This window comes from Cavia porcellus, unplaced genomic scaffold, assembly GCF_034190915.1.
Source record: "Cavia porcellus strain 051 isolate PalLab524CR breed Dunkin Hartley unplaced genomic scaffold, mCavPor4.1 scaffold_2, whole genome shotgun sequence".
Taxonomy (NCBI): Eukaryota; Metazoa; Chordata; class Mammalia; order Rodentia; family Caviidae; genus Cavia; species Cavia porcellus.
This window is the reverse complement of record NW_026947485.1, coordinates 96067897-96088295: the sequence shown is the minus strand read 5'-3', so window position 1 is coordinate 96088295 and position 20399 is coordinate 96067897. Positions and strand designations below refer to the sequence as shown.

Sequence of the window (20399 nt, the reverse complement as noted above, 5' to 3'; positions counted from 1 at the left end):
GGGCACTTCAGCAAGTTTTGGATGGTTAGCGGACAACATTTGGTGGTGTTTGCTAAAGCTACACTTGACAAGACACAGGTGCTTGTTAAAAGTGACAAATGTTGGCCAATACTGTCCACAATCTGAGCAACTCTTGACTGTTCGGTTTCTACTGTGAGATCTGGGGGATGACATTCCTTCAGTACTATTCCATTTTTAAGTATCCTCATTTCAAAAAGGGAACACGTGTACATGTGATTCAAGACCCATGCTGCAGAGCACTGATGGATCTTTGAAAGCTCTAAAAGTTTTGCCATCCCTGCTACACTCTCCTGGAATTACACTAGGCTGCAGTCGGGCCTGTGGCTGTTACATTGCAAGCTGAAGGAAGACACACTCAGCTGCTATGAAGGTAAAACTACAAAGGGTGAGGACTAAAAGCTAAGACTCTTACTGACAAAAACTATTTTGATGTAGACTTTTAAAAATAGTAACTAAAGGTTTGATATACATAACCATAAATACTGCTCTCTGAAAAAAATTTGAACAATGTGGGTATGCCTTAAGACTGGAGGGCATGACAGCAATCTGATTATAATATTGTGGGCAATCATCTGACAGTGTGTTTCACTATAAAAGTCATTAATTTTTCTACTGACTTAGAAATCATGTTGCAGGTGACCAAAGAAGCAAGACAATAGAAATTAGCAGGTAGATGGAGCTAGGCTAACAAAAACAGTTTACAGAGATGGGAGGCAGACAGTTGCAGTCCAGACCCACAAGATTATCACCTCAAGTGAACAATTTCCAAACTATGAGACTAGGATTCTCAGAGGCCTGCAGGGTCTGCTGGTGACTGCAGTGAAACTCAGCTAAGAAATGCACTCACAGAGTATTACACACTGGACTTCTATTATGGTGTGTTGTGTCTGGATGGCCTCTCAAGCCCCATACAGTCATGGAAGTAACTGGATCCAGCATTTGTGATTGGTTTGCTGTCTAGCGCTGGGATTGGTGGTGTGAGTGCTGTACCCACCCAGAAGTGGGGTGCGAGCATACACTATAAGAGAGGAATGGAGGCATGCTTTTCTCCTTTTCCCCTTTTTGCTCTTGCTGTTTGCAGCCACCGTGAACAGTTGCCCCTCATCCATGCCACCCTGCCTTGGAGCCAGCTGAGTATGGACTGAAACCTCCAAAAATTATAAGACAAATAAACCTTTCCTTTCCTAATTTTGGATGTCAGGTATTTTGTCTCAGCCATGAGAGAAAAGTAACTAAGACAACTTCCATTTGACCCAATGGGCTCTACATGAGTCCATTTTCTCAAGAGTTTCATTGCCAAGAGAAGGCTGGAAAAGTTACCAAAACTTGGCCATTTTAAAACAGACAAAAAATTTTTGGCTAAGTTGTAAAGGTTATATTTCAAACAGAAAAACAGAATAGATTTAGGATAATCAATGGCTCTAAATACCAATGACTAGTTCTGGAACACTTTTAATACTGAAAGTGAAAAATGAAATAAATTTCCTATCCATAGAGGAGAACTTAGGAGTGAATGAAGTGATTTTTAAAGCATTTTCCCTAGCCACTGCCCCATAAGACACCAGTAACACTACCGTGGAGAGTAAAACTGCTCTTGGCTGAGAATCACTCGACTGAGAATCACTGGTCCACAGAAATTACTCCCCCACTTTTTCCTTAAAAAGCACAATATTTCCAATGTAAAACCTTTCATTCAACTAGTATTAAAAATTTAAGTATATAAATACTGATGTAAATATTATAGGACCTCAATGAAAAAGAGAACACACTTTTTTTATTAGAATATGCAGTTCATTATGTTCATTAGAACTTAAAAGTAAGCATATAGCCAGGTATGGTGGTGCATGCCTGTAATTCCAGCACGCAGGAGGCTGAGGCAGGAGAATCGTTGCAAGTTTGACACTAACCTGGGCTATAATGTGCGCTCAGGGCCAGCCTGAACTACAGAGTCCCTGTCTCAAAAAGCTAAAAAATGTACACATACAGTTTTAATACTGGAATATTTTTATTAAAGCCTGAAATTGAAATAAATATGAAATATTTACCCCTTGCTGAAATAATCCTTGTATTACTGATTTCTCCATTTTTGCATTTTCATCCATGGTTGAAACCAAAGGAGCAATTTGTTCTTGTGCGAATTTTTTAACTGCAGGAAAAGGAATCACCAGTAAACCTGTGTTCAAGTACCGGTCATTTTAATAAAGATTATAACAGTTTATTAATAGTTTGCTAACAAATTTACTTTTAACCAGTAAGACACACACAGATGCATTTATTCTTTTTAAAACTGAATTTATGAAATTTTAATAGAGTATAAAGCCCCATCTCCTTTTCATAATTCCAGATATTAAAAAATAATACATTTACATGGAGTAAAAATATAAATACAGAAAGCACAAAATGAAAAGTGAGAGCCCAATCCCCGTCTTTGTTTTCTAGTCCCTCTCTCCAAAGATAACTAATTTATTATGTATTCTTTTTGAAAACTTTTGTTTCAAAACCATCTGTCTATACAGGCACATACAATTATTTACCTAGCAATTTATCTAGATTGTACAAAGGAGTCAAAAGATAGATATTCAACATTCTACTTACTTATACATACCCTGATAATCTCTTTTCTGTTGTTTTTTGAGACAAGGTTTCGCCGCACAGCTTGCCAGGCTGGCCTCAAACTCACGGCAGTCCTCCTATCTCAGACTTTTCAGTGCTTCAATTATAGGTGTGCACCACCATGCCCAGCATGATCCCTTTTCTTAAATTAACTAAATTTACTGGTATACTTTATGTATGCATTATCATGATATTCATCATAGAGAATATGTACCTGTACATGACAAACTTGTTTCTTTTTTTCCCATTCCCCTACCTGACCTTTAACCTCTCCTCCCCTCCTTATTTACAAAAACTTTGTTTCTATTTTTTTCTTCTTTTGTCATTTTTTTTCTTTTCCCTTTCTTTCTTTCTCCTCCCCATGCCTTAGTTCCCTTCCCATTTGAATGCTTTTTTCTTATTTTGTAATATTCACTATACATTTTGGTCCTTATTTGCATTTTTGGTTTCTCACACCAGAGAAACAATGCAGTATTTACACATGTGTGTATCCAATTTATTTAAGACTATGGTCTCAAGGTACATCCATATATCTAGAAACATCTCAAGCCTATCTTTCTGTATGGTTGAGTAGTATTCCACTGTATAAAAACCAACACCTTTATCAATTCATTGGTGATGGACATTTGGGCTGTTTCCAAGATTTAGTTATTACAAACTGTGCCACTACAAACATGGGTGCACATATCACTGTAGTATGATGCTTTTCATTCTTTTCGGAAGATAGCAAGAAGGAGAGCTGGGTCAAACTTTAGTCCTAGTTTCTTGAGGAAACTCCACACTGGTTTCCACTGGATGCACCAGTCTACACTCTTTCTTTCAGACAGGTTCTTCCAGGGCTTGAATTTGCAATTCTCCTGCCTTATCTTCCCAAATGCTGGGATTAAGGTGTGTGCTACCACATCTCATTTCTTGATTATCTTTCTATGCCAGCAGACACCATCTAACATAGGCCTATTAACAGCTATACTATCACACAGAACAAGGTTTCTCCATCTTTACATCATGCCCACTTTGACATCTGGGGCAATAAAGTCTTAGTCACCCTGGATATTGGAGGATGTTCAGCAGCCCCTCTGGACTTTATACAGAAGCATATACCCTGTCCTCAAGGCTATGAAAAAAAACTGGTACCAAAGTAGCTTCTGGTAAGAACTGGGGAACCTAGGGACAGAAGTGAGAGAGATTTGGCTAGGTGTGGTGGCACAGACCTATAATCCTAGCACTCGGGAGGCTGATACAGGAGGATCATTTTGGGTTTGAGGCAAGCCTTGGCTACATAGTAAATTCAAGGCCAGCCTGAACTATACAGTGAGACCCAATCTCAAAGAGAGAGAGAAAGAGAAATTACACTTTTAGCTAGCTTTTTATTTTGCTGTTGTTGTCTTTTGAATTTAGATATGTCTTACTTTTTCAAATAAATTTTATTTCAAAAAAACCTTCAGATGACTGTATCTTCTAATCTGTCATATACATAAATTCATACCACAGGTCTACGTCATGAGCCAAACACTAACAGGCAGAAGGTGAGCAATTCACTCACCCATGCTCTTCATCATCACTTCATCTTCTGTGAATGTCTGAAGTGGAGCAGAGGGCAGCAGAGCCTGGGAAGATTTCAGGACATGAGGAGGAACTTTCCAAGACCTCAGGCAAGTCGGAAAATGTCTTCTTAGCTTTAGAAACAGCCCCAGTTGAAGACAGAACACAAAGTATACAAAAGTAAAAATGGTATTTGAACATCAGTTTCTTTGGGAATGACTTCATAACCCATTCTTGTATTTCATATCACCAGAATAAGGGAGCTTATTTTAGTACGCTTTTAAATTCATTGTCTTTTGAACACAAACATGAATTAGTTTACTATATATCATCTTTATCCAGCCATGAGCTGTTCTTAAAAAAACCAAATTCCTCAATTAGCTTACCAATGAAGGAAACAGAACTTTTTACAGGGATTTCATTCTCAAAATAAGTCTCTCATTTCACTTACTTCTTGGATAGGGAAACTAGAACACCCCCCCCACCATTTGCCACAATTGGCCACTCTCAAGAGCATTCTGTCAGGAGGGAATGTATGGGGAGCTGAGATATCATCCTGTTTAGTGGCCCTGGCAGGTGTGCTTTTGTGCTTTTTCATAGATAGTTTTACTTTTAAGGATCTCCTAGTAAGATGCAGTGCAGCACAAGTGTTAAATATACAGGCTCTATAGATGTTAAGACTATAGTGCACACCTGTAATCCTACACTAGGGAAGCTGAATCAGGAGGATCACTGGAAGTTCAAGGCCAGCCTAGGCTACACAGTGAGTTCAAGTGAGTCTTAGAAACATAGTGAGACGCTGTTTCAAAAACAAACAAACAAAAAAGCTAAAATCAACTAGTGTCAAATTTAATAGCTCATATGAGCTTGGGCAAGTGATTTCTCCCTTCCTTTCCTCTTGCCTCCTTCTCTCCCTCCTTCCTCTTTCCCTCCTTCCTTCTTTTTTGGTTTTAGAGAAGACCACGTTATTGTTAATCTCTTAGTTAAAACATCTCAGAATTTCAGTTCCTTACCTATAAAATGCAATCCTGTGGAGTTTTGTGAGGATCAATAAAGCCATCCATATAAAGGGTTTAACATAAGATATAATGTACAGTAAGAGCTTGGCAAATGTTACAAACATTAAAATAACATTTTACTATAACTGTGTGGTATGATCCAAAAATATGGTGAATGTTTAAAATTGAAAGACACATTGTTTTTAACTCCCTCAAATACTCCCTCCCATTTAGAACCCAGTTATTCCATTGTTCTTGCCATTTTCTGAAGCAATTCTAGGAAGTTTTGTGCTGTTAGTTGTACTACTGGGTGCCTTCATGTCCTAAATTGATTTTCATGGTATTTTGACTTTGGGGAACAGCCAGAAGTCTCACAATGCCAGATGTGGTGAGTCACACACTCTGTAATACTTTTATAAGCCTGTCTTTCCCTTGGACAGCAACATTCTCTGTGTTTTTGATCAAACCTTATAAAGACATACATGAAAGAGGACTGACAAAACTGTTTTAGAAAGTGTGTTTGAAGCAAAGGGGAATATTTTGAAGGGGATTAATGTGTCTTTTCCTGTAATAAATTTTTAAAATGTAAGTATTCATTCTCGGTTTTGATCACCCCATGTTGCCATTTTTGTTGTTAAATATTTTTGTTACTGTTTTCAAAACTGGAGGCAGACAACTTAGGACAAGATTTCACAACTCTTTCTCATTAAAAGACATAGATAGAGTCAGGTACAATGACACATTCTTGTAACCCCAGCACATGAGAGGTGAGGTCAGAGGATTATGAGTTCAAGGCAGTTCAGGCTGCCCTAGAGTACATAATGAAACTGTCTCAAACAAACAACAAAGTTGGGACAGGAAAATTTAGAACTCAAAACAAGGAAGGGGGAGGCATGAAGTATAGGAGACAGGAAGATATAAAAAACAGGTAAAGGAGCAATGTAAAGGGACTAAAACAGGACAGTGTGAAGAGGCAGGAAGCAAACTGGTAGCAGCTGGTATGAAGAAAGAAGAGAGAGAAGGAATGGAAGTAAGCAGAAGTAAGTGTGGGAGGGGGTATGTTCAGCGCTGCTGGTGGAGCCTTCAAGGACACTGACCCTCAGTACAAGCAGATATTGGAGTGAATGAAAAATGAGTCAACTAATCTCCACAAAATGCCTATCTGTTTCAAAAACTGCAATGCAAGTCAAGATTTTGATATTTCTTATTTCTAGGGGAGATTACTTACTTCACTAAATCCACTGAAGAATTATTTTGTCTCTTATTAAACGTATTACCATTGTAACTAAACTGATCTCTAGTAAGACTGCTCTTTAAAAGAAGTAAACTTGAGCTGGCTGTGGTGGTGCACACCTGTAATCCAGCACCCAGGAGGCTGAAGCCAGAGAATTGTTAAGAGTTTGAGGCCAGCCTGGGAGACACAGTGAGTTCAAGGACAATCTGAACTACATAGCAAGACCCTGTCTCAAGAAAGATGGGGTGGGGGAGAGAGACAAAGAGAGAAATTTAAGAAGCCAGTAGGTATTAGTAACAAATTTTCCTGCTGACACTCCCAGCACCCCTCTCCCTCTTCCCTCCTCACCCCTCATTGTCTGTGTCTGGTCTCTGGTGGTACTGAGGGTTAAATCCATGGAATTCATGCTGAGCTATATCCCAGTCCTTTTTACTTTTTAAGACAGGATCCTGATAAATTGTCCAGGCTGATCATGATCTTGCAGTTCCCTTACTTAGCTTCCAGAATTGCTTGGAGTACAGATGTGTGCCACCAAATCTGGCAAGGGCCCCTTAGTCTAAATACTAGTACTGACAAAAGTATATCACTAGTCCACACATAACAGTTACTTTAGATTCCCCAATAAGATAACAGAGGCAAATTTACTTTTAAAAAGTATTAAATGGTATACAGTCATAGGGAGAGATTACTGAAGATGTTCATCATAAAACAGCATATGCTAAGTGAATGAAATCCATTGTTACGTATATTATTAAGTGATACTACCTCTCCCTTGTAATATGATAATCCATAATAAAGGACAGCAGTCCTTTTGTTGCCTTGAGCTGTTGACAATGATTTTCTTTTCTTTTTTTTTTTTTTTTATTTAAGGAGAAAAAGAAAAAAACAGAAAAAGGGTACAAGTAAAATAAACAGTAAGAAATCACTAGTTAACAGATTACATATTCTCATCTTAGAAATAGTTGTTCAAGTTACAAAATTGAAGCATATAAAGTGGACTTTCAAACAGTGAGAGTGCAAACAGTTTTGTTCAATGATCCAAACAACTCAGTAATATGGTTATCTATTTTATTAGATATGGTTATCTATTTCTTAAACATATCTGCAGTTATAACCTTTAGAGCACTTTCTTTTCTTTTCTTTTGTACAATGACAATTATACATTTTGGGTTTTATTACTCCCACAGTTCTTATTACTTTTTTTGAAGAGAGTAAAACCAAATGCGACATATCAGAACAGAGTCAGTCAAATCAAAAGGATGGACATAATAGATAATGTAAAAACAAAATACAAGGTGATCAACAATGGTTACCATATTGCCTCTTGCTAATTTAAGAAGAATTGCCAGTTATAATATAATTGAACCAAACAGTAAAGAATAAAACCAAAGCATTGGAGACATTACAGGACTTTAAAAGAAGATAATAGTCAACCGGAATGGGCGTCATAGTGAATCTTATTGTCTTCACAGTTTTGCCTATACTTTCGAACTTGGTACTATCAAGCAAAGCAGAATAGGGGAAAATCAATCAAAACAAGATGGTGAGGGCAATACAGGATTTCAAATCAAGTTAGTAGGAAATCAAAGTAGGTTACTATAATGTATCCTGCTATTTTTTATTTATTTTTCCCTTAATTAAAAAGATAAAAAGAAAAAAGTAATTAAAAAAAGCAGGGGGGATTGAGATAAAAGAGGGCATAACAACAGAACAGCGCAGGTCAAAACGTAACCATTTAAGCAAAATAGTGTTTCACCACAAGATAAACTGACATAAAAATAATTACTATAGTGTCTCTTTCCTTGAAATCTTTGAGTATAACTTCATATACTATAGCATCAAACATATCAAGACACTATAAAACCATTCAAGAGAATGACATTATTACAGGGTATTTAGAACCAATTAACAGAAAATGAACAATGGTTTCTCTATAATCTCCTTGTCTATAAAAGTTTTTACTTCTATTATCATATATAATAAAATCCAATAAGATACAACCTTTTAAGACCGATGGAGACAGAGGAAGACAAGTTTGATGAGACTTCAAAACAAGATGATACTAAATCAGCACTAGCTATTATGATGTCTTGTTTTCTCCAAAATAGCTGTTCCTACCATCCAACCTTCTCTGCCTCATTTCTGTTGAGCTCTTTTTCTGTCGTTTGTTGTCAGTTTGTCTTCATTTCGCTTTCTGCTTCATTCATTGTGGCCTCTCTGCCACTATTTCTGGAATCTTGGTATTTTCCTTTTTTAGAATATCCTGCAATATTCTCTGTAAAGTTGAATTGGTGGTTGCAAATTCCCTTAGTTCCTCTTTATCCTGGAAGCACCTTGTTTTTCCATCAATTTCTAGGGACAGTTGTGCAGGATATATCAATCTTGGCTGGAGGTTATTATCTTTCAAAGCTTGAATTATTTCCCCCCACGCTCTTCGTGATTTGATGGTTTGTGCCGAGAAGTCTGCTGTAATTCTGATGGGTGTTCCCTTGTAAGTGATCTGTTTCTTGTCTCTGATGGCTTTTAATATTCTGTTCTTATATTGGATTTCTGGAATTTTGATTATTATATGCCTGGGTGTAGCTCTGTTTGGCTTGTAGGTGGCTGGGATCCTGTATGCCTCATACATCTGAGTATCTTTACTTTTTGCTAAATTAGGAAAATTCTCTTGGATTATTTCTGTGAATAGCTTTTGTAGTTCATTTGTTTGTGTCCCTACTTCTTCTTTTATGTTCTTAATTCTTAAGTTATAGATCCTCTTATCATCTTCTAGCCTTTGTATTGTTGCTGTTTGTTTTTTTGTTATTTTTAAGAAGTTTTTCATTTCATACTCCCATATTACAAATCTTCCCTCCAGTTCAGATAATCTATCCTTAGTTTCTTTCAAGCTGTTATGCCAGTTTTTGATAGAGTTTTTAGTTTCCTGGTAATCTCTTTGAACTTGCTTCACATATTCTATGTTTTCTCTATTTTCTCCGTCAAACAATTCTCTCCTTTTTTTCTGTTCTTTCATTCTACCATCTATTTTTTCTTGGGCGGTGCTTCTCTAACTATTCTATCTTGCTTCAGGTCATTAATAACTTCATTCCTGAACTCATTTATGAGGCTCTGGAGATAGCGCTTTATGTCTATTGGTGCCGTGTCTGATATTGCATGTTTCTCAGGATTGAGGGCCGAGGACCCTTTCTTGTTGCTCCCTCTTCCCATATTTTTTGTTCCTTTTATACATGCAAATATAGGAGGCCCAATTTCTTTCTTTGTCGGTTACGGTTTGTTTGAATTGTGCTGGCTAGGTGTTCCCGCCCACTGCTGACAATGATTTTCTAATGTCCCTTCCCATTCCATGTTAACTACAGTCATTTCAGCTTTGGTGTCCACTCCATCAAAATGATTTTCCACAGTTATAAGCCACTGTACCACATCATCACATTTTTTTGTACAGAACAGCAATTGCTACTTGAATGGAATAATGGTTATTTATTCTTTGCCAGATACTTTTTGGAATCTCAGTCTGGTCTGTTTTCTGCTCAACTAACCAGAGAAGAGCTGAAGACCAAACCTGGAGCCTGTTAGACCCCTGTGAACAGAACAATAAAGTCCATGAACTTGGAAGCATGTGGAATTACATCTTTATGTCACTAACTTCTAGCTGAAATGCAGAATTTCTTTCAATAATACATGTGGACAAAAAATTTTAGTAGTATTAACAGTATCTGTGACTCTGCCACCAAAAGAAATTATTTTTATATTAGAATTAGAGCCAACATCTTGATGTTACTGTACTCAACACCATTTCAAAGCAGCTATCAGAACTCCTGTCTGACCCTATTTAAGAAGCACATATTACATCAAATTCAAAACTATTTTTACAATTGTTTTATTATAATTTATTTCCTTTATAATCCTACATCTTTTGTGTATTTTAAAAACCTTTAAAAACCAGAAAAGGTCTATAAAGTTTACTAGATTGCTAATACGTTTCATTGTGGCCCAAAAATGTAAACCTGGACTATGGATCGTTCTGATACATCTCTGGGTAATCACGTCAGATAACATGCCAGTCATCACCCCTTCCTTATGCTCTAACACAATGAACTATTGCTGTTTCAAAGCATCAAAGTCTAGATGCTTTCAAGACATGGAAGACAAACAAGACATATCCAAGAAGCTGTGGTGACTTGCAAAGAACAGCCCAGATAAAATTTCACAGGGAGCTGATCAAGAGAACACAATAGTATTCACCCTCAATTTCTAGTCAGTAGTTCTCTCCCCATTGTGCCACGTTCCTCCCCTTCTGTTATCCAGTTTTTTGGCCTATGTGACCTAAGTGAAGCTGTACCCTGCCCTAATTTACTTTATCTTTACCTTTAAGAACAGGGTGCTTTTCCTGTTCAGGTAGGCCAGCAAAAGTAGTTAGATCTAAGATAAATCCCTGACCTTAACCCTGACTGTAAGAGCCTGATGACCTCTAATTTCAACATAATCTAATTTTCATGGTAAACAACACATCCTCCAACTGCCATAACCAGAGATACCAGGAAGAAAAAGTGACACTAACATTGATATTAATCTCTGCCAAGTCCAGGAAAAGACATGAGTACTCCTCTGCCTTGTTGACTTGTCCCCTTCCCTCATTTCTTTTCCTGATATAGTCAAGCTCTCTGTCCTTGTATGAGTTCAGAAGTTGGTTTCCAAGCAAGGCTTCTGCTTCTCTATTATTTGGAGTACACTTGTGCTGCTGGTACTGGCCTTTGGTTTTGGCTTTCCAACATCACCTGGGAAAAAGACTCTACTTTACGTATCTACTCTGTGAGATAGATCTAGATGTGCATTTGTGCCTACCATATGACAATTGTTAATTTAGAAGTTGGTCATCAGAGCATGAAAAAAGCTGCTTCCCCTTGAACTTCTGAGTACATTCTTTTCCCTTTCCCACATTAAGTCCAAGTTTGCATTTCTGTAGTATATACTTCTCATGAAGATTTTATTGATTTTTAAATTTAATTGTAAAAGGAATAAAACAGCAATAAAACAAATTGAAATGGTGATAAGATGGTAGGAAATCTACAATAATTACTATATTGCATGCTGTCAATCTACAATAATTACTATATTGCATGCAAAGTCAATCAAACAATACAGTTCCTCCAAATCAGCTGGTTGGTCACTGGGTGGGAGGTGGGGGGTGGAGGTGCTGTCCTCCTCTCCTTAGCCTGCGAGCTGGTCAGTTCACAAGGAAGGCACTTAGCTTCCTTCCTTATTCTCCCTGATCAACACTCTGGCTGGCTCACAGGCAGGGGCTTAGCTTCCTTCCTTCCCTGTGAAGCCCTTTAAAGTGGAAACTTTCTTCTCTCACAGTCTACCATTCTAGGGGTGAGAAGGTAGGGTTCCTTAACTCTTTACTCCTCAGTGAAGCTTCAAGTCCATTATACTCCATCTACTTATGGAAGGAAGAGATGTGAAGGAGTAAGAATGGAGACAATTGCCCTTGACTAGCTTCATTACCACCCATTGTTACTGATCATCTAGTCCAAACTGTCTCTTAGTACTACTGTCTCCTGAGGTCTCTATTTTAGATCATAGCTTCCTGTCCCTCAGCATAGCTACCAATAGTGCCTTTCCCAGGCTTCACCCTGGTACTTCTGCTCTGCTGGACAATTTCCATTGTTTACTGAGTTTAAAAGTACCCACATTACCCAACACCTACCACAATTTTAGCAGAATCCAGAGTCCAGGAACCTATGTCATATGATACTTTGACTATGAACTCTTCACCTATCAGTGACTGTCTCAGCTGCGACCCTTTGTTACTGATCACCTATTCCAAGTAGTCTCTTAGTACTACTATCTCATGAGGTGTCTATTTCAGATCATAACTTCCTGTCCCCCAGCATGCCCACTAAACTACACCACTAAACTTGTTCCAGAATGTCGGTAGCTTTTCCAGCCCTTCCTACATCTACTTCGTTTTTCTTCAACAGACTTTCCTCTTCCATTTCCCTTACTATGCCACTTATGTTCCATGGTTGACCTCTGAAAACATCTATTTTAATACACTCTAAACATTCTTACTCATATTTTTTCTTCCTTTTTAAACTTTTTATGTTAGATGTTAGTCTTATCAACATTACAAACATAACAGAGTTCCATGTATTATCATGCAGCTTTCCTTATATAACCACTTATGTAAGTGTTAGCACTTATGTGTTAAGCATCAGCACTGTACATAACCACTGTTCAGTCACCACCGTTCACTTCAAACAGAAAGAACCTCATACAACCATAAATTCACGGCACCAATATCAATGTGGTGCTCAAGACTGTCTGTATCTGAGTTTCTATCTTTAGTCCCTTCCTGGTGCTCTGGAATGATCACCTTAACCTCTGTACTCTCTCAAATGGTCCACCCTTCACTGTCAGCTTATGACTTCTCCTTCTGTTACAAGACAAATGGCAGCAATGGGAATTAACTCAATGCTCACCACCAAATTCATAAATTGTGCATCTGTACCCACATTTTTCTTCTCACAATGGAAACCATCCCCTGCCCCCACCAAGGTCATTCCTCCATCTCTTCTCTGGGTTCCATTCCTCTTGCCCTCCCAGGATTCTAAGGTGTCACTTTGTCTTCTCATTTCTCCCTTACCTCTCCCTCAAACTTTTTATCATCAAAAAAATCTGCCTTAATTTCTACTCTGTTAACCATGTTGATCTTGCTTCTACCAGTAGCTATGGTGCTTCCTCCTCCTTTACACAGCCAAATATTGACAAAATGTGGCCTTGCTTGCCGTCTTTGCCCCATCATTCTTGTTCAGTCCTCAACCTATCCCAAGATGTCTCTCCCTCCAAACTGCCTACCAAAAGCATGATCTCTCATCAGTCAGGTTACAAACATAGCTATGCTTTCCAGGTTTCCACTTATTTGCCCTCAGCAGACTGTAGGTGGTGGAGCATGTCTTCCTCCTGACAAAGCTCTTGTCTTTGTTTATCATGATCTGGCTATGCCCTGCTTTCCTCTCTTTTCAGCTCTAATAATCTTTCTCACTTTCCTTCTGCACATTCCCTTTCCCTACTAAACCCTTAAAGGTGAGGGAGATGTGGGGAAAAGGAGAATAAATTTTACCATGTAAGATGAGTGTGTAAATATAGTGAGCTCCCTTTGGACAATTAGCTATGGTACCATAAAGATATACATGCTACAGTTGTAATATGTCCCCTCTAAAATTTAGATGTTGAAGCCTCATGGCTAATGTGATGGTATATAGCAGTAGGGCCATTTAAAGGTGATGAGGCCCAGGCTATTGTAAAGGAGGTGCCATACAGCATTCAGCTCACTGCCTTCTGCATTTTGTCCTTCTTTATGGTTGAATAGTACTCCACTGTATAAAATACCACATCTTTTTTTTTTTTTTTTTTTTACTTTTAAAAAGATTAAGATAAAAGAGGACATAACAAAACAGGTCAGAACAGAACAATTTAAGCAACATAGTGTTTCATCACAAGACAACCCGACATAACAGTAGCTACCATAGTGTCTCTTTCCTTGAAATATTTGAATATACCTTCATACACTATAGTATCAAACATAACAAAACAGTATAAAACCATTCAAGAGAATGAAAGTATTACAGGGTATTCAGAACCAACTAACAGAAAACGAACAATGGTTATTATATTAAAAATACCACATCTTTTTTATCCATTCCTTGGTTGATGGGCATTTGGGTTGTGTCCAAGATTTAGCTATTACATATTATGCTGCTATAAGCATGGGTGCACATATATTGCTGTTGTATGATGTTTTTAATTCAAAGATGTCCAAAAGAAAAACAGTTGGGTCAAACAGGACCTCTAATCCTAGCTTTTTGAGGAATCTCTACACTGATTTCCACAGTGGTTGCATCAGTCTGCACTCCCATCAACAGTGGAGAAGCACTGTTTCCCTACAACCCCTCCAGCATTTGTTATTGGTTGATTTCTTAAAGACAGCTGTGGAATCTCAGTGTTGTTTTAATTTGCATCTCTCAAATGACCAATGATATCGAACATTTTTTTCATATATTTTCCATTTATATTTCTTCCTCTGAGAAGTTTTATTCACCTCATATGCTCATTTTTGGATTGGGTCTTTGAATTTGGTGGGGGTTGAGTTTATTCAATTCTTTGTATGTTCTAAATGCAAGTGTTCTGTCTGAGGGACAACTGCCTAAAATTTTTTTCAAATCTGTTCATGGTCTTTTCACTTTGTTGGTGATTTCTTTTGAGGTGCAAAAGCTTAATAAGATCCCATTTCTTGGTTTTTTGAAGTATTTCTCGTGCAGTTTGGATTTCATTCATGAACTCTTTGTCTACACCTATGCCTTCAAGACTTCTACTTACTCTCTCTTCCAGTAGATTGTTTCTGTTTTATAGATTTTTTGATCCATCCATTTTGACTTTAGTGCATAGTGATAAACATGGGTTCAGTTTTAGTCTTCAGCAGGTAGAAAGCCACTTTTTCAAGCACTGTATTAAAGAAGCTGTCTTTATTCCAGTGAACATGTTTGGCCCCTTGTCAAAGATAAGGTAGTTGAGTGTCTTTGTAGTTGTATCTGCATCTTATAATCACCAAAACTGGTACTGAGAGAGTGGGATCCTTACTGTGTTGTTGCCTGGCCAGAGCCTTGGAAATTAATTTGGAAAAGGTTTGAGAGACTGGCCAAAGAGACAGCCTATATATGCTGTAAACTATATTAGTGACTCTGGTTGGAGCATGGAAAATCAGAGTACTGATAGAAATGCTGTGGATTAAGATGAAGCTCAGGAGGCTTGTATTAAGAAGGGCTACATCAACTGTTGGATCCTGGGTACTGTATAGTGTTTTGGCTGCAAGTTGGTCTGCATTTTGCTTGTGTTTAGAGATATTGTCTGGGTGGCAGAAAAATTTTAGTGCAGTTTACTATTCAGATGGTAGTATGGTTGCTGCTGAGAGCTTCTGGCCAGATCTGTTGGAAATTAAGAGTGAAGAGTCAGTAGAATGATTTGAAGCTCCTGTCGAACTGTGGCTTGCAAGGATGAAACACAGTAAAAATTAAAAAATTAACTGAAGTGTTTCACCTGAAGGGAAGAGTGTATCTGAATTGCAGGAGATTCTTTTTAGTCTCACCATGCCATGTTATTAACAGGAAGAAAGGTGATTTTAATAGTTCTTTTAATATGATTTTAATGTTGGCTTTAGATATATGTTTGTAATCAGTTTAATTATTAAAGTATTGTACTTTTAACCTTGAATTTTGGTCACCCTTTGAATATTTTGCTTTTGGTGCAGGAACGAGTACAATAGGATATATATATATATATATATATATATATATATATATATATATATATATTAATATAAATATAAACAGGCCAAGACATGTTAGCTCTTCACAAATCTCCCACTAGAAACTAGGGTTTAAAAAATGTGTATAGTTATCAAGTTGATCAGCAGTGCATTGTGGTGGATTGATAACTGATGGTCAAACAAGCTGGTGTTTTGTCATCCTGCCTTCTCTGATATGAACTTAGCTGTTATCACTGGAGAAGCTTGGGAACCTGTCACTGAGAATGGCTGTGGTTCACTTTGGGAGAGCTCTGGTCCTTACTTTGAGCATCACTTCCTGGCTCCAGAGTGAAACATGTGTGCTGTTCAGTTTCCAGGAGAAACTTGTCATACTGGCTTTCTCAGATGACTCAGCTATTCTCATCTTCAGAGGAGCTCAGGACCTCATTGTCACTGAGGATGGATCTGGTACTTCTGGCTGAGCCTTGGTTCTTATTTTGAGCATTCCTTCCTGGCTCCAGTGCAGAACTCTCAGCCTCAGGTACAGATCTTTCATTCCACTGGCACAAACCTTCTAGCTTCCACCACTGACTTGGGGCCTTCACAGTGCAGATTCGAGAAACAAATTTGCATGAGTTTAGATGAACACGCAGGAGGCACTCTCATGGGCTCTAGGTCTTCAGCTAAACTCATGCAGGATACTGCCACGGGATCCAGGTCCTACGCTGGATTCTCTAGATCTTTGGTGTGTGGACAGATTTCCTGCATTTCTTTTGATTCCCTGGATGACCATTATACACAATATTATAAATTGTGTGTCCTGTATTGTCTTATTCTCCTTGCAAATCCTGACTACAACAATCACTAAACATTTAAACAAAAAATTCCAGAAGTAAACAAGTTAAAAGTTTTAAATTGTATGCCATTTTTTTTTTTATCTTTTTCCTTTTTATTGGTACTGGGGATTGAACTCACGACTGCCTGCTTGCAAGGCAGGTGCTTATGCCCCTGAGCTAAATCCCCAGTCCCCCTGTGTGCCATTCTTGGTGTCTGTTATGGTTATGTTCAGATGGCGCTCCCAAGCCTCATGTGATCAATGGGGCTGGGTCTAGCATTTGTGATTGGTTTGTTGTCTAGTGCTGGGAATGGCAGTGTGAGTACTGCACCTGCCCAGAGGTGGAGCCAGCATATAGTGTAAGGACGGAAAGAAGGCATGTCTTTTCTGGCTTGCGGTTTATGGTGACCATGAATGGCTGCTCCACCATGCCACATTGCTGCTTGGAGCCAGCTAAATATTGACTGAACCCCCCAAAACTGTAACAAACAAACCTTCCCTTGCTTCACTTTGGGTGTCAGGTAATTTGTCTCAACAAGAAAAAAGTAACTAATACAGTGTCATTATGAAAGCTCATACTATCTTGCTCTGTCCAACCAGGACTGTGAGTCATCCCTTTGTATGGCCATAACTGCCAGTCGATTACTATTCATAGGTAGATATCCACTATTAAGTAGATATCAGGTTATTAGGTTGACTGTCACTCTATGGCAGTGCTTCAGTTTGGATGACTCTTAGTTTACATAATAACTGCCAAACAGTGCAAAAGAAACAATGACACTGGCAATTTGGATAGTGGCCAAAGAGAAACCATAAGCAAAAAGGTGAAAGTTCTTTACTCACTAAGAAAAAAGGTTATCTGTTGAGCTTGCTAAGATCTACAGTGTCTTGGTTACTTATCTCTCACTGCTAAGACAAAATACTCAACACCTAAAAGCAGAAAGAAAGGTTTATTTAGGTCACTGTTTGTGGAGGTTTCAGTCCATAATCAGTTGGTTCCACAGCGGGTGGCATGGCCCTGGGGCAACACCTCAAGGCAACAGCAAGCAGCCAGAATAAAAGAGGCAAAGAGCAAGCCTCTTTTCCTCCTTTATATTGCTACCACCCCGAAACCCTCCAGGGCCTGTGTAGCATCCATCAAATCTCCTTGCCTTCTCTTGCACAGGATCAGGGTATTTACAATGTAAGAATCCTGGTTCTTCCTTGAGTTTCTTAGTTAAACTTTTGAACTGCTGAAGTTGACACAATGTATCAACCATACAGTACATACATCCAGTAAGAATAAATCCTCTGGCCACAGAATTGTGAAGAAAAAAATAGTTTTTCTAGAATCTTATTCCTGATCATTTTGCTGTTTTCAAATCTCCAAATCCAACCCAATCTTCTACTTCAGAGTCTCTGTGTGCTTTCTCCATAAACAGTGGTTTCTGTTTTTCGTATTCCCCAAAACTACTAAAAATATAACTGTATTCCACAAACCTCTGGCTCATTTTTTCCTACAGGATTTCTGAGGATGTGTTCACCTTCTAGAAGAGTAACAGTGACTGCTTGAAAGAGGTTTAAGGAAACGAAACAGGGCACAGTGCCCAGGAATCAACATAAAAGTGTTTGCTTTCTGTAAGACATTTGCAAAATCAATAAATTCTCAATCCAGTGTATAAAATGTATAAAATAAATTCTCAATCCGGTGTATAAAAATAAAACCAGATGTTCGCTTTTCTCTATTTCCAAAGAAAACTTAAAATAATTATTACAGAATTTAAATTTTTTAATTGTGTAAATATTTGGGTCCAATACCTTACCATGTATTAGGAATGTCTTTGATTCTCCCTCCTTTTCAAGAAAGACAGTTATATAGCAGAAGCAATACTTAAATACAAGTCAAGAGACCAGTTCCAGACCAGAGTCACCCAGTCAATGAATCCTAGGCTAGGAGGAAACTGAGCTGAGAGAAGGAGGCAGTTGGAAGCAGCACAACCTCCAAAAGCCTGTCTGCCTGCCAATAGTCTTATGATTGGTCTCTCCTCCGAACTCGGGGCCACTTGCAGACCACTTAGAGTCTGTTCTAAATGATATGTGATACTTCCAAACTCTTCAATGAAAGGTAACCTGGAAGATAGGGTTTTTAGTTATTGTTATTTTTACTAAAGTACACAATACCTAATGCAAAGCTAACATTTTCTGAATGCTATGTGCTGAGTGCTATTCTAAGTGCCTTATGTGAACATATGAACTCATTTATTTTTCACAATAATCCCATGGGATAGATACTACTATTCTTAACATTTTGCAGATCAGACAACTGAGATCCAAAGAGATAAAACCCAAGGTTATAACACTAGGAAATAACAGCACTTAGATTCAATCCTAAGCGACCTGGCTGCAGAATTCATATTCTTTTTTGTTTTTGAGACAAGATCTGACTGTGTGGGCCAAGCTGGCCTTCAACTCTCTCGTGATCCTCTTATCTCAGTCTCAAGTACTGGTATTACAGGCCTATACCACTATACTGGACCTCACATTCTTAATTATATTGTTATAGTCAATATTTAATCAATTATATATGGTAATTTATGCAAATGAGCTCTAAAACTATAAAGAACTGAAGCCCACAATAAACAAATCCAAACAAAAGTAGCTCTCTGATATCTTTAAAATAGGTACACAATAGTTTGTGACCATTACAGTTGTAATCAGATTGGAGCCTGAATTTCCAGTTGTATGACTTTCAGTTTTTGGCAAAGCACTTAATACTTTTGCAGCAAGCTTCAAATCTGCAAGATTAAGCTAGTAGATTTTAGGATGTTTCTGAAAATCAACGAAATCTCAGAAACAGGAAGCACACTAAGTACACCCAACCAACAGTGTAAACAATAAATATTGGCTCTAAAACAAGAGTGTGAAGTCCAGAAAAACTGCTACATCATTAATCAACAATTATAAAAGTATTAGCCAAAGATTTAACTCAGCCAAACAAGTGCCTGCCTGGCAAGTACGGGCTGTGAGTTTGATCCCTGGTACCAAAAAACCAAAATAAAAACAAACAAAAAACAAAAAAAAAAGTCTTAAACAATAATCATGAGAACATATTTCTATTCCTTTATGACAACATACTGACAGACTTAGCATTCTTACCACAAGCCCGTAAAACAAATAATATTAATTACTTCTAATGTCAGACAAAGAAATAAAAAGCTTTGTCTGAGGAGGAGGTTAAAGTAGGAACTTTTCACACATTAAAGCAACTGCAAAGGGAAGTTCACTGAGATAAAATTCCCTATTAAGTATTCCCACAAAGGAAGGCAAATGTACCAAATGTGTGAGGATCCTGTAAAGCCTGCAACAAAGGGAAAGTTCCTTAGATAGAGACATTTAATATGGCAGTAATAACCTTTATACAAGAGTTGAAGACCCAACAGTTTGTGTGAGTCCAGGGAGCACAATTAAATACATATACTAGGAGGCCAGAATGGGCTTCCCTGTGCTGGAGTATACCTTCCCCCAAAGATGCTCAGGCCTACAGGTAGGACAGAAGAAATAGACAAGTAAAAAGAGGACTGGAAAACTGTTGTTTCTAAAAATTGGTTTTAACTGAGGGTTGTGGTGCATGTCTGTATAATCCCAGTGGTTCAGGAGACTAAGGCAGGAGAATCTCAAATTCCAGTCCAGCTTCAGCAACTTAGCTAGACCCTGTCTCAAAAGAAAAAAGGGGCTAGGAAAGTAACTTTTATTGGACAAAAAAGTCCAATAAAAAATAAACACAACAAAACAACAAAAACCCACTGTAGTAGTTTTGAGAAAACTATAGCTTTAAGGAAACTGCAGCTTCAAGACAGAATCAGAGTTACCAAA

General features: G+C 38.0%; 1 protein-coding gene across 1 annotated transcript in view; it reads right to left on the bottom strand.

Moving 5' to 3' along the window:
• Acadsb (acyl-CoA dehydrogenase short/branched chain) overlaps nucleotides 1-20399 on the bottom strand; it is a 38360-nt gene that overhangs the window by 16647 nt on the left and 1314 nt on the right. The window contains exons 2-3 of the mRNA XM_003479622.5: nucleotides 4178-4310; nucleotides 2067-2167 (exon numbers count right to left, since the gene is read on the bottom strand). Coding sequence (XP_003479670.2) covers nucleotides 2067-2167; nucleotides 4178-4310 — 234 coding nt within the window. The remainder of the gene's footprint in view (nucleotides 1-2066; nucleotides 2168-4177; nucleotides 4311-20399) is intronic.